At 41.7% G+C, this 14,690-nt stretch overlaps 1 protein-coding gene across 1 annotated transcript in view; it reads left to right on the forward strand.

The window, feature by feature from the left end:
- Positions 1–14,690, forward strand: part of LOC309551110 (putative cation-transporting ATPase 13A4) — a 203,764-nt gene that overhangs the window by 80,754 nt on the left and 108,320 nt on the right. The window contains exons 12-13 of the mRNA XM_082251556.1: positions 1,522–1,672; positions 1,948–2,034. Of these exons, the coding sequence (XP_082107682.1) occupies positions 1,522–1,672; positions 1,948–2,034 (238 nt within the window). The remainder of the gene's footprint in view (positions 1–1,521; positions 1,673–1,947; positions 2,035–14,690) is intronic.

The following is a 14,690-nucleotide window of genomic DNA, read 5'->3' on the forward strand; positions in this document are numbered from 1 at the left end:
ATGCAATATGGATGTATTGCTTGCTTTTAAGACCAAAATATTACTTTTAAATCTGATCTATTGCTACAGAGGTGTGTGAGAGGTGTGTGAGGGCTGTATTATGTTCCCCCTGATCAGATCCAACCCCTCATGAGAAGAGTAAAAAAATAAATAAATAAATAACAACATAAAAACAATAACTTTTGCATTTCAATTAGCATCATGATTGTAGGCTTTGCCAAATGCTATCGAAACATATGCATTGTCAACCAACTATTCTGTGATCTCAGACTTGAAATACAGTGCCATGATTGCTCACACCTGAGTTTTGATATTATACTAATTAACACAAATAAGGAAAGCTCCACTATATTGAATATACAAAGACAATATAATTCTCACACTCAAAAGACTTTGTGAGATGTGAGATAAATATCTAGGGTTGTGTAAAATACCTAAAATGGCATTCGATTTTAAATTTTATTTGCTCTTTTTCTTTTCTTTTTTGTTTCTATTTAAAATGGAAAAAATCTAAATAAATCTATTCAGATCTGAAGCCCTAGCTGTCTCATTCTGCTAAATGCATAATATGTTAGGACAGACTAGGAAGGTAAAACATTTAAGCAGAACTAATTTTTGCAAAAAGCTTGCCGATGCCTTTTTAATAATAGAACGGCAGCTCACTGTAGCCTTAACAAAAGTAATATTTTGTTCATACGTAAAAGTAGCTGGGCTATGTTACTATTTTGGTCTGATATATTTTTTCGGAAACGTGTGAGATAACACTGCCATGGGTCCTGGCTATGTTCCTGCTCACCCTAACTCTACTTTTCTAGACTAAGAGGGATATTTCCATTACTGTATGATCTTCAGGTTTTAATTTAAAAATTAACAAGAATGAGTTATCCTTGTAACTGCAGATGAGTGGAAATTCAAGCACAGAGTTATCAGCATAGCATCTCATGGGAGACATAAGAAACTATTAGGTGATTTCATTTATTGGCATAATAAAAAAAAAACACAACATTAGCTTTACAGTGGGAAAAATAAACATTTGATCTCCTGCAGATTTTGTAAGTTTCCCTACATACAAAAAAATGAAGGGGCTATATTTTTGTTATCATAGGAGTATTTTAAAAGATAGAGACAGAATATCAATCAAAAATCCAGAAAAAAACAGATGATACAAATTTTATAAACTGAGTTGCAGTTCAGTGAGTAAAATAAGTATTTGATCCCCTGCCAACCAACAATAATTCCGGCTCCCACAGACTGGCTACAGTATGTGCTCATGTGGTACACAGATTGGTGGTTTAAATATAACGTAGTACTAAACCACTCTTTTTTTTTGCATGAAATCTGCAGGAGATCAAATATTTTCCCCATTATATATGTTTTGAACATTTAAGTTATTTGATGTTGTTCATTTGAGAAAAGTTTATATGTTTTATTATTATTTATATGTGTTCTATAGCTAGTTATGATTTAGATTCTGCTTATTTAATTTTTTTTTTAAATATGTTCCCTCTGTACAATCTGCAGATTCCAGGAAATGAAATTGCTTAATAGCTCTAATAATTTGTCCTGGAGCCTAGTACTTCAGGCTATGGCTAGTTGCCATTCCTTAATCAAGATGGATGGGGAATTAAATGGAGATCCACTGGACTTGAAAATGTTTGAAGGGACAGGATGGGTATATAATTTTTCTATATTACACTAATCTGCAATGGATTCGTTTTTAATACTGGATTAAGAGTAGTAATCCAATTAAGGCAATTACTAAAATCATGTTATCTACTTACTAGGATAGTGTTCACTTATAAAACATTGCTCACCACTATAGTCTTATCTGTAATCCTATTTAAAGTATTGTAAAATCAGTGCATCATATGAGCATAAAGAAATGTAAGTTATGATTTAGATATAATTTGTTCTTGGTAATATTTTACTGTTTGAAACTTGCAACAGGAACTTCAAGAATATCAAGCTAAAATTGTAGAAGATGGGCCACTGATTACTTGCACAATAGCAAAACCTGGGTCTACAGCAGGAAAGGCAAGTCATTTTTTCATACTATTTAATCTAGAACATGCAAGATACATCTACAATGTAGCATTGTAGCACTGCTGCGTACATGTTTTGTTAAAAAATTTAATCAATTTCAGTACCAAGCCTAAATTATCTAGTGCAGATAGCTAGTGCAGATTCCCAGACAAAAAGGAACCAGGCTTTAATGATTAGTGTTGGGCGAGCGGTCAGGTGCAAGGCTTTGCCCAATCAGGGCACAGTGAATAGCTGGTTGTTAAGGAGCAGGCCAGGAAGCAAGCCTCCTTAACAATGGATGAGTCATCAGCTGTCAATGGGCTTTCTTGCTGGCAGATGAATGAATAAAAAAAATGACCACCCCCCCTTCCCCTTTCATGGTCTGCCAGGCTGCATGCTCGGATTAAGCTCTGGTATGAATTCAGCAGATACCATGCCGCTTTTTTTTTTTTTTTTTCTGTGGGGTTTCCCTTAAAATCTAAACCAGACCCAAAGAGCCTGGTATGGATTGGGAGGGGAACCCCACACATCATTTTTTTATTTTTTTTTTAAATTTTTGTATTGCAAGTGTTCTGAAAATGCAATCAAAGTGACGTTGTGAACAAAATTTCTTATTGCGTATGCGCTATGCATTCCAACATGGTCGCTACGCGTTTCAATAGGGTTCCTAATCTGACAGAACCAGAAGGCAGCAGTGGACATCTTCTTACACACAAGCAAGTCTTCAATTGCACACTTATCTTAGCAGTCAACTCACCTTAAATACTGAAATAGACTATTTCACCGCGACCAAGTGAAAGTCTATATCACTATATAATACGTTTGGCGCTCAGTAGTGCAGGGTGTACCAAGATGGCCATTGATACATGTCCCTCAGGGCAGTACCCAGGCCCCCATACCCTTTTTATGGCCAATAACTTGCATATAAGCCTTCAAAATGGGGACTTTTGATTTTTCAAGTTGTGGTCCCTTAGACTTTAATAGAGTTCACAGTTCGGGTCCAAACATTTTAAAAGTTTGGGAGTTCTGGTGTGAACTGAACCAGGGGGTGTTCAGCCCATCACTATTGATTATGTTTTTTTTTTTTTTTTGAGAAAAGAAGGAACAGTGATTTCATTGTGCATGCAACAATGTTGTATGTTTTGGAAGAGACTGTATTGCCCATAACTTGCTAGGCTGGTAAAGAATGGTCCCAGACCAGATACAATACACATTTTGAAAGACTAAACAAACATAATGTTGGATACAATACATACCAAAGTTTTGGGATACCTGACCGTTGCACCTATATGAACCAGTTTGACATCCCATTCTAAAACAAAGGCCACGCATCCCCACTTCTGTTTGTGACTATAAACTTTTCCAACAGATTTTGGGGTGTGTGTGTGTAGAAATGTGTGTCTATATAGAACTAAAAAAGCATCTGTGAGATTAGGTATTGATGTTGGATGAGAATAGGTATTGATGTTGGATGAGAATAACTGGCTTGTAATTGTCATTTCAATCCATCCCGATGTTGAGGCTAAGGCTCTGAACAAACCCATTATTCAGACCTTGCCTTTATAGATCTGGCTTTGTGCACATGCTGGAAGAGAAAAAGGCCTACCATAAACTACTGCCACAGGGTTAGAAGGACATAATTGTCTAAAAGGTCTTTGTATGCTGTAATATTAGGAGTACCAATCACTGGAACTACATTGATTTAATACATTGAAGGGATTTACACTTACTGTTGACCATATAGTACATATGATGTTCAAGTGTCCAGAAACTTTATGCAATATAACATACATTTGTTCAGATTTTTTATTAGAGACCTAAAAAGCAGGCAATGTGATATGATTTAGGATTTATTTAACCAGAAAATCCAGGGGTTCTACAATTTGATAAAAAGAGGGTATTTATCATTCCAGATTTCTGTAGGGCTAGGTGCAGTTTGTCATTACCAATGTCTAGTTATTGTCACTCTAGCAGCCAGCAATGTTTGCAAGAAAATAATATGAAAGTGAGGGGGGTAGGTTTATATTCCCAAATTTAGCAGGGCAAGAGCTGAAAAGGGGGAAGAAGGAAGCCAGTTATTATAATTATTATAATTTGGATTTTTTTTTCTCCACAAGACAGTTATGCGTTTGTAGTACCATGTAGTGAAACGTTTGGATAAGTCAATAATAGGATAACATTGTCTGCAAACAATTGAATTTTGTGCAACATTGATAGACACTAAAAACCTGATATCTTGGGATGTGCCCTTATTGACTCGGGTAGAGGTTCAATAAGAAGGTTAAAGATAGTTGGTAATAGCAGACAACCTTGGCGGGTGCCATTAGAAATTTGAAATGGTTTAGGAAGCATCTCAGAGATATAGACTTGTGCCAAGGGGACAGAATTATAGTGCTAGGGTGGCATTGTATATTTGTCTGCTAAACACAAATTTCATACATACATGTGGCATATAGGACAAGTGAATACGGTCAAATGCTTTCTCTGCATTGATAGAAACAGAGAAGGTATTCGGGATTTCTTGGCATGATGAATAATATTGATTATTCTCCTCATGGCATCTGAGGTTTGCCTATCCTTTGTGAATCCAGATTGATCAGGTTTATGTAACTCGTGGAGGATGGTAATAAGGTGGGTACAGTAGCTATGATCTCTGCATAATCTTTCATGTCTACATTCAATAATGACATTTTGGGGAGTTGCGGCATCTTTACCCAGCTTCAGAATTGTCACAATGTAGGCCTTCAACATCTCTGGGGGTAAAGAGGTGGCGGCTGCCTTACCATACTGGTCTGCAAGATACGGAGAAAGAATATGTTGGGAAGTTTTGTAATATTCCTAGGTAAAGCCTTCAGGGCTGGGGGATTTTGCATTAGGCAAAGACTTGATTGTTTTAATTATTTCTTAAGGTTAAAGTGGGGAATGGAGGCTGCAGAGTTGTGTTTCAGTGAGTCTGGGTAAGTTTAGCTTTGCTAGAGAGTTAACTATGCCCGACTCAGAAGGTCGGGGGGGGGGGGGAGGGTCACTGAGCAGATTGTATAGTGAACTATAGTAGTGAGCAAAAGAGTAAGCAATATCTTGTGGATTCAAAAATGTGTGGTTATAAGTAGGGTGTATAAGGTGGGTAATTTTAGTTGTTGTTCGATGAATTGTTATTCTCCTGGCAAGACATTTTCAGGCCATATTGTTATATGCATAGTGATTACGTTTTAAGGAGTTTTGTGGAGTTCTCACAACAGTCTGTGCAATTTGTGGTGAAGTAGAGCCAGGGTGGAAGTAGTTTTTATGGTCTGGGGAAAGCTTATTCTGATTCTTTAGTAGGTGGACATCAGAGTATAGTGCCTTTCATAAATGTCTTATGGGCATTCCATAAAGTGACAGGGTATGAGAGTGTCTGTTGGATTCAAAGTAGTCATTCAGATTACAAATAAAAATAAGAAATTTCCGCGCTAGTATAATGAGTGAAAAAATATATCAGCAGCCAACACAAAATCAACTAACAGTGACTCAAAAAGACCAATAAATCATAAAAGTGTAGCGCTAAAAGTATCAATGTTCACAAAAATGATAAAACAGTGTCCAAATGAATGAAAACTAATAATCACAATATTGTGTATAGACAAGAAAGTGTCCAAATGAATAAGTCCCAAAAAAAACGCTGGTGTAGGGTAAAAACATAAATCCGCATGCACAATATTCCAAGGGGGGATTCTTTCCCGGGACACCAAGGGTATGTGAAGGAGGGGAGCATCTCTGTGATGGGATATAGTAAGCAGCTTACCAGATTTCCATGGCTGCTCAACTTAATGAGTCAGCCTCTCCCAGCTATTAATCAAACCACTAAAGGTCAGATGTTACGTGGATACTTTTCCAAATCAAAGGAATCGCCTCTCGAGGTGCGTGGAAGGATCGGTGTAATAAAGGATATATAGGATTGACACTCCTCAGTATTTTTCATCGGTCATAAATGAATATGTGGAGAAAAAAAGCGAGGCCCATAGCGTAATCCCGTATAAACTTGTAATAATATTTATTAAAAAAATATACTCACAATGTATCATGAAATAACAGACATATCAAAGGCTGAGCATGGGATGAAGGTGCGGCGTCCCGCAAAGGTCCCAGGCAGCAAACAGTAAAGGCCGGCTAATTCCAGGGGGCGTGTGGACGTTGCGTCTGGAGTCGCCAACGTTTCATCTCAATAAACTTCGTCTGGGCGTGACCCCAGACGCAACTCACACGCCTAAGTACCCCCGCATCTCCGCTGAATGGCCGCGAGTCCCGCCGCTACACATCCGCAATCAGCGGGGGCGACGAACGTCAACCAATCCCCGAACAGCGGAAGTGACGCTCGTCAGCCAATCGGCAGCCAGCGGAAGTGACGCACGTCAACCAATCATCTAGTACGCACGTCGGCGGAAGTCATACGGCCAGACGGCGGAGGGATGGAGACAGGATATGAGGAATCACTCCTCCCATTGATGGTAATAACAAGGAAGTGAACTTTATACAACGTCATATGAGGGCATCTACTCATAAGTACCCGAATGTTCCCACAAAACTTGTGAAACAACACAGAATGAAGATGATGTTACATGAGTCTCCTACTATTGGAAAGTAGCTCAAATTTTAGTTTCTAATATGATGAAATAACTTAGATGAGCGATACTAGCAATACCCAGATTAGGAGGTCGGCTCATTGGTTGTTCACAAAAAGAATGGGACAACGGGCATTGTATAAAATATTACAAAATACCGTACATAGAAGAATTTATATGATTAAAATACATTTGAACAATCTCATAATATATTGTTATAATGAGATTTCCGAGCAATGTGTCATTTCATCTTGCTGTACAATATATAAAAACGCCATCTAGTGGCCAAAATAGTGTAGCCTTTAAACACCTAAAAAATATATGTGAACCACAATAAAAACACGTGAAAGAGTGGAAATAACATTAATAAAAAAAAAAATGAAATTTTTTAAAAATATATATTCATTTAGTAATATAAACATATATGTGGATGACCCCATATACTAGAATGAAATATAAAAAAATGTGAATACAAAAAATTCCACAAAGATCAGTGACGATCACACTCAAAACATATAAAGTGCTAAAAAAAATATGATCATTGACGGTCATATCTGAATCAGTGAAGTGATAATTGCAAAAAAATTGGGCAGCAAGATGTACATCACGACAGCTGTAATATACAGACACATTACTTCAAAGATCTCCCAACAAAAAACATCATACATAAAGGAGAATTAAAAGAATTTAAAAAGATAAAATATATTAAAATCAGCTATTGTTAATAAAAGCATTTACGTCCCATTCCACATTTAACCCATAGGGAGTATAAGTTTTGAGAATATAGATCCAGCGAGTCTACATTTTTTATATTTCTCGTCTTGCATTGGATCCCCTCCAATGAGGTGAAAACTTATCTATCCCTATAAACAGTGTATTTTTAGGGTTATTGTGATGACACTGGTCATAGTGTTTTGACACACTGTGGCCTGGGAAGCCCTTCCTAATATTGCCTGCATGTTCCCCCAACCTAACCTGCAATTTCCTCGTCGTGCGGCCCACATATTGTTGCCCGCACTTGCATTGAAGCATATATACAACATTGGTGGACGAGCAGGTAATAAGTGAGTCAATCTTATACTCTCGTCCAGTTGCAGAGGATACAAATTTCTCAATTTTCCTTCCCTTGAAGGAATTGAGAGAGCAGATTTTGCATCTGTGGCATGGGTAAAAGCCTTTAAAATCGCCAAAGAAAGTGGGTTGGATAGGTCTTTCGATAACATTTTGGGCTATTTTGTGTCATTCAGATGCCTAGTGAGAATGCAGAAGAGAATGAACAGCAGAGCACTGAAGTCAATATCAAATAAAATACACGTTATTAAAATAAGCATCTCACTTAAATTGGAGTTAGCATGAAACAGCATAGATAGGGAACACTTGAGACCAAGCAGTTGTGATCAGTGTGAGGCTGTAGGCATCACTGAGCAAAAAGAGACTGGGGGTGACAGGGTGCCAGCCAGCTAAAGGTATGGATAGAAGCTGCAGCTTTTTCAGGTGCACACAAGGATTACAGCTGTCATTTGAAAAAGAGGGTGAAGTCCTTGGAAACACATCATGCTCTTGTGACACCAACCAGACATTTTCTTCTACATTGAGGTGATCCTACCCAGATCACCTCAATGCTCAGCTATCAATCTATCCATCCATCTATCCATCCATCCATTATTCTCTCATCCATCCATCCATCTGCCTCATTCCTGCCTCTACCCTGTTGATGATTTATAGATACAGGTGAAGAAGCTTCCAATGGCTTCTTGCGGGAGCTTCAGAGGTTTTGTGCCTGTTCCAGTCTCATTCACTTCTCCTGCTTATCTATCCATTCACCCATTGACTACTCTCTCATCCATCCATTCAGTCTTATCCTTTCCTCTACCCTGCTGATGGTTTACAGATACAGATGAAGGTTTTATTGGACTAAGTGGCTTTGTACTTCCCCTAGGAGCGCCCTGTGTACTTGTACACTTTTTGGAAAGGTTATGCCTCCAGAGAATGGACTTGTAGTGAAAAGAGATGACAATTTGAGGGTTACAACATAGAAAAGTAGGAGAGTGAATCTTATCCACTTGAAGACTAAGCCTTTTTCTGACATTTGTTGCTTACAAGTTAAAATCAGTATAATTTGCTAGAAAATTACTTAGAGCCCCCAAGCAACAGAGACCCTAGAGAATAAAATGGCGGTTATTGCAATATTTCATGTCACATTGTATTTGCCCAGCAGGCTTTCAAACTCAATTTTTAGGGAAAAATACACTTTTTGTGGGATTTTGGATAATTTGAAAGATATAGTTATGCCGAGTAAATAGATACCTATCATGTCATGCTTTAAAATTGTGCATGCTCATTGAATGGCGACAAACTACGATACTTAAAAATCTCCATAGGCGACGCTTTAAACATTTATAACAGTTACCTATTAAGAGTTACAGAGGGAATTTTGCACTAGAATTATTGCTCTCACTCTTTTTTGTTATTTTTACATTATCCCTTTATTTATTTACTTTTAAATCACTTTTATTGCTGTCACAAGGGATGTAAACGTCCATTGTGACAGTAATAGACAGTGACAGGCGCAACGACTTGAAGCCAAATGACGTACAGGTACGTGATTTGGAGGCTAGTGGTTATCTTCCACTATCGATATAATAATCTGGGTATGGTCAGACCATGTTGTTTTGTGGATCGTGGAGGTGGAGACGTTATCAAGCAACTATTTATCAACAATTAACTTCCCTTAGAATACGAATCATGTCTAGCTGAGAAACAGGTGAAGTCCTTTTCATTGGTGTGTTGACATCCCCATACATCGAATAGGTCTTCCTTGTAGGAGAGAGCTTGCAGGGGCTGCAAGCCAGGGCCGGAGTGGGACTCATTTTCAGCCCTGGAGTTTCATGACTTAGACCGGCCCACTTTAGTTCATGACTGACTATATTAAAATAATGTAATTAAAACCTCAGAATATAAGTTTGCAAAGGTGCACTGTTCTCTATTCTCTACAGCCTTGTAATTCATTATATTTTTCAAAAAATATTTATAATTCAGTGCAAATTCAGTAGCCTAAGGCCTCTTTCACACGGCCGCTCCGTTTTTTTTTGTCCGCTGTGGCACTTTTTTTTTTGTTTACAGACACGGATGACACTTGTGTCATCCGGTCCCTATGTCTGCATATCATCCTATCCGTTTTCGGATGATATACGGACATAATGCATGTCTATGGGGTAGAGGGGGAGATGGTTAGAGGCTGTGGGCATGGTACAGGGGCAGATGGTTAGAGGCTGTGGACATGGTACAGGGAGAGATGGTTAGAGGCTGTGGGCATGGTACAGGGAGAGATGGTTAAAGGCTGTGGGCATGGTACAAGGGGAGATGTTTAGAGGATGTGGGCATGGTACAAGGGGAGATGGTTAGAGGCTGTGGGCATGGTACAAGGGGAGATGTTTAGAGGATGTGGGCATGGTACAAGGGGAGATGGTTAGAGGCTGTGGGCATGGTACAAGGGGAGATGGTTAGAGGCTGTGGGCATGGTACAAGGGGAGATTGTTAGAGGCTGTGGGCATGGTACAAGGGGAGATGGTTAGAGGCTGTGGGCATGGTACAAGGGGAGATGGTTAGAGGCTGTGGGCATGGTACAAGGGGAGATGCTTAGAGGCTGTGGGCATGGTACAGGGGGAGATGGTTAGAGGCTGTGGGCATGGTACAAGGGGAGATGGTTAGAGGCTGTGGGCATGGTACAAGGGGAGATGGTTAGAGGCTGTGGGCATGGTACAAGGGGAGATGGTTAGAGGCTGTGGGCATGGTACAAGGGGAGATGGTTAGAGGCTGTGGGCATGGTACAAGGGGAGATGGTTAGAGGCTGTGGGCATGGTACAAGGGGAGATGGTTAGAGGCTGTGGGCATGGTACAAGGGGAGATGGTAGGAGGCTGTGGGCATGGTACTAGGGGAGATGGTTAGAGGCTGTGGGCATGGTACAAGGGGAGATTGTTAGAGGCTGTGGGCATGGTACAAGGGGAGATGGTTAGAGGCTGTGGGCATGGTACAAGGGGAGATTGTTAGAGGCTGTGGGCATGGTACAAGGGGAGATGGTTAGAGGCTGTGGGCATGGTACAAGGGGAGATGGTTAGAGGCTGTGGGCATGGTACAAGGGGAGATGGTTAGAGGCTGTGGGCATGGTACAAGGGGAGATGGTTAGAGGCTGTGGGCATGGTACAAGGGGAGATTGTTAGAGGCTGGGGGCATGGTACAAGGGGAGATGGTTAGAGGCTGTGGGCATGGTACAAGGGGAGATGGTTAGAGGCTGTGGGCATGGTACAAGGGGAGATGGTTAGAGGCTGTGGGCATGGTACAAGGGGAGATGGTTAGAGGCTGTGGGCATGGTACTAGGGGAGATGGTTAGAGGCTGTGGGCATGGTACAAGGGGAGATTGTTAGAGGCTGTGGGCATGGTACAAGGGGAGATGGTTAGAGGCTGTGGGCATGGTACAAGGGGAGATTGTTAGAGGCTGTGGGCATGGTACAAGGGGAGATGGTTAGAGGCTGTGGGCATGGTACAAGGGGAGATGGTTAGAGGCTGTGGGCATGGTACAAGGGGAGATGGTTAGAGGCTGTGGGCATGGTACAAGGGGAGATGGTTAGAGGCTGTGGGCATGGTACAAGGGGAGATTGTTAGAGGCTGGGGGCATGGTACAAGGGGAGATGGTTAGAGGCTGTGGGCATGGTACAAGGGGAGATTGTTAGAGGCTGTGGGCATGGTACAAGGGGAGATGGTTAGAGGCTGTGGGCATGGTACAAGGGGAGATGGTTAGAGGCTGTGGGCATGGTACAAGGGGAGATGGTTAGAGGCTGTGGGCATGGTACAAGGGGAGATGGTTAGAGGCTGTGGGCATGGTACAAGGGGAGATGGTTAGAGGCTGTGGGCATTGTACAGGGGGGAGATGGTTAGAGGCTGTGGGCATGGTACAGGGAGAGATGGTTAGAGGCTGTGGCCATGGTACAAGGGGAGATTGTTAGAGGATGTGGGCATGGTACAAGGGGAGATGGTTAGAGGCTGTGGAGGGGTCTTACCTGGCCGTGATGAGAGGCGAGCGCCACTGCTGGGCCACTGCAGTTTTTTTCTTTCGATTTAAAAATGGCGCCCCCCCCCGCGCCATTAGCCCACTGCTGACAGAGGAGGCGGGACAGATTACTTAGCTGAGACAGGAGGCGGGGCGGAGGTGGGACGAACTGCTTAGCTAGGAGGAGGCGAGACGGAGGTCGAGCATAATTGTAATAATGCAGAGCTGGCAGATTACATTTTTTCTCTACCTCCGTCCCATCTCCTCCCAGCTAAGCAGTCCGTCCCGCCTCAGCCCCGCCTCCTCTCAGACCCGAGGATGTATTCTATCCGTGCCGCCTCCTCTCTGCTAAGCAACCAGTCCTGCCTCCTCTCTGTCAGCTGTGTTCTAAATTTTAGAACACCGGTGTCACCGGCCCTCAACCCGACCAGCCCACCGGGAATCCTCCCGGTTCTCCCGATTGGCCAATCCGGGCCTGGTCCTGCCTCCTCTCTGTCAGCTGTGTTCTAAATTTTAGAACACCTGTGTCACCGGCCCTCAACCCGACCAGCCCACCGGGAATCCTCCCGGTTCTCCCGATTGGCCAATCCGGGCCCGCTGTAAGCAATGTTTGAGTTTGGCAGAGGAATCTAGGTGAGGATCCTTGATGCTAATAAAGTCTTCACACAGGGTTAGGGAGCCTTGTTATTTGTGGAAAATTTCCAGAAGAGCTTGTTGAGAAATCTGGCTTTATGATTGTTAGAAACATAAATCTTTGCCAAAGTGTAGGGTTTAGAATTAATGGTACAGAGTAGAATACCTTATCTTCCCTCCAGAATGGCTTCCTTCAAGATAAATGCTACTTGACTAAGTGAGTCCTTGATAGCCATGAGAACGCCTCTTAACAGGCACATTAGTTGGGTAAATATGTGGAACATTTTTGTGGGAACGCAGTAGGAAGTTCTGGAACTGTGTTTCCTGAATATAAAGAACGTCACAATTCAGGGTGAGTGCTTCTTGCCAAAGGGAGGAACTTTTGGCCGGATGATTTAATCCGTGAACATTCAGTGAAGCAATTTTGAAGCCCATCAGTGTATCAAGAAAAATATAGGAGACAAAACAGTGGTAGACCTTTGGGACCTCTTCCACCGATTATTGACTGGAATGATTATATGGGTATTGTTGACAGTTGGAAAAGACAGACACACATTAGAATGAAAGCTCTTTAGGTATCGGGACACTGTAACTGTGAAGTCGTAGAAGATTCAATGAAATTAACAACCCAATGGTGGAAAACAATTGAACAAGAACCAAGTGTATAAAGTGGGAACCAAATAGATGATCTGGGTGCAGGTATTCTTGCAAATTGCTGAGTAAGGGGGTATAGAGCTAGATTGTAATTCCCCTCACCAACCGGAGATAGGTTAAGTAACGACATTGTTAGAGCTTGAATGTCTTCCCAACCAGGATTTCTTCCTTTTCTTCTTATGCGTGACCACTTGCCAGACAGAAGCGACCAGGATAGGGGATGAGTACACAGGATTTGAAAGTGTGGAGTCCAGAATGATGCCCCAGATTCTGAGGAGCTGCAGGCCCTCAGCTAGTGCGGAAATCCAACGAGTCACCCCATTATGTTTAATAATGAGGCTAGTGGGATGTTTCCACTTGAAGGGTATTTTGTGGTTGTGTAGGACCTTTGTGATGGTGAGTTTTTTTGAAGCTCCATGGTCTGGTGAGAGAGATCTGGGAACACTTTTAAGGCTGAGTAGTGAGATGGGACAGACTCAGGCAGGTGTGGCAGATTAGGAAGATGGTGGACTCTATCCATAAGTATTTCGGTAGGAGAGGTGGTAGGCAAGGAGATCCTGAGTATAAGTGGGAAGCTGAACAGGAATCCCTCTGATCTTTAAAGTGTTACGGTGTGATCTGTTTTTTGGATCCGCTAGTTTCACCATCAGCCAGGTTATATCCTCTCCTCTGTCAGTTTGGGAGTCAAGCAACACATTAAATGACAAAGCAAGCTCTTCCATTTTGGATTCCACTTGATCTAACCTGTCTCCCAGATAACGGATATGTATATTTTATGAAATTGTTGCATGGAATGCATGATTTCTGTGTGCAATGAAGCTCTGAGGGGGACCAAGATTTCCTTAATAATGGTGTCCATAATAGGAGTATTTGTGGTAGGAAAATTGTTGTCCATACTGTCAGAAATGTCACTTACCTCAGCCTGTGGTGCAGGAGGTGTGGAAGTGGCATTCACTGCCATTCTGGGCTTAGATTTTAACAGGCTCCTTGTAGATGGTGTTGAAGAGCTAGAGCTAGATAAAAGCAGACTGTCTCTATTGGCAATCAGGGCCCCTAAATGTTGTGAGAGGAAAGAGGATGAGCTGCTGGTCACAGACTGTCCCATAGACATGTGGCTACCATGTTGGTGCGGTCCAGGAGCATTACCATGGGCTCCATTTTCTTGGAGGCTGGCCGGAGAGAAGAAAGTCTAAAGTCTCTGCAGCTGGGCTTGGTCTGTATGTTTAAGGGTCATCTCTAGAGAATGAGGGGCAGATGCAGCTTAGTTGTGGCTGAGTCTTTGTCAGAGGTAAAGGTTGATAAATCAGAATTCTCCCACGGTGGAGTGGAGCTCATGGTCATTTTGGCCATCTTCGAGAGCGGTCATAACACCCCCATAAAATCTGTATATTGATAGGCGTTTATTTTGAGAAGAGATAAAATACAGTTAAAGAAAAAGGCGATCCGGTCATAACACACTGTCTTAGGGTGTCTCTTTTCTCGATGGAGGAGTAATGAGGACACTTTTGGGGAGAGGGCAGTGTAAGATGGACTAGAAGATTTAGATTTACTTGACTGACAAATTAGAACTGAACTTCAGCTAACAATTTATAAGCAGTCACAGCAGCAGTTTTTTTTTTTTTTCTTTTTGGAATAAAGGTTTTACCTAAATAAATAAAAGCTAAGCAATGTAAGCATCCCTGTCAGTGGTAAATGGTTTGTCTCAACTGTTCAGATAGGAAAATAAAGTCAACAA

The sequence above is a fragment of the Pelophylax lessonae genome (assembly GCF_965119305.1).
Source record: "Pelophylax lessonae genome assembly, chromosome: 3".
Taxonomy (NCBI): Eukaryota; Metazoa; Chordata; class Amphibia; order Anura; family Ranidae; genus Pelophylax; species Pelophylax lessonae.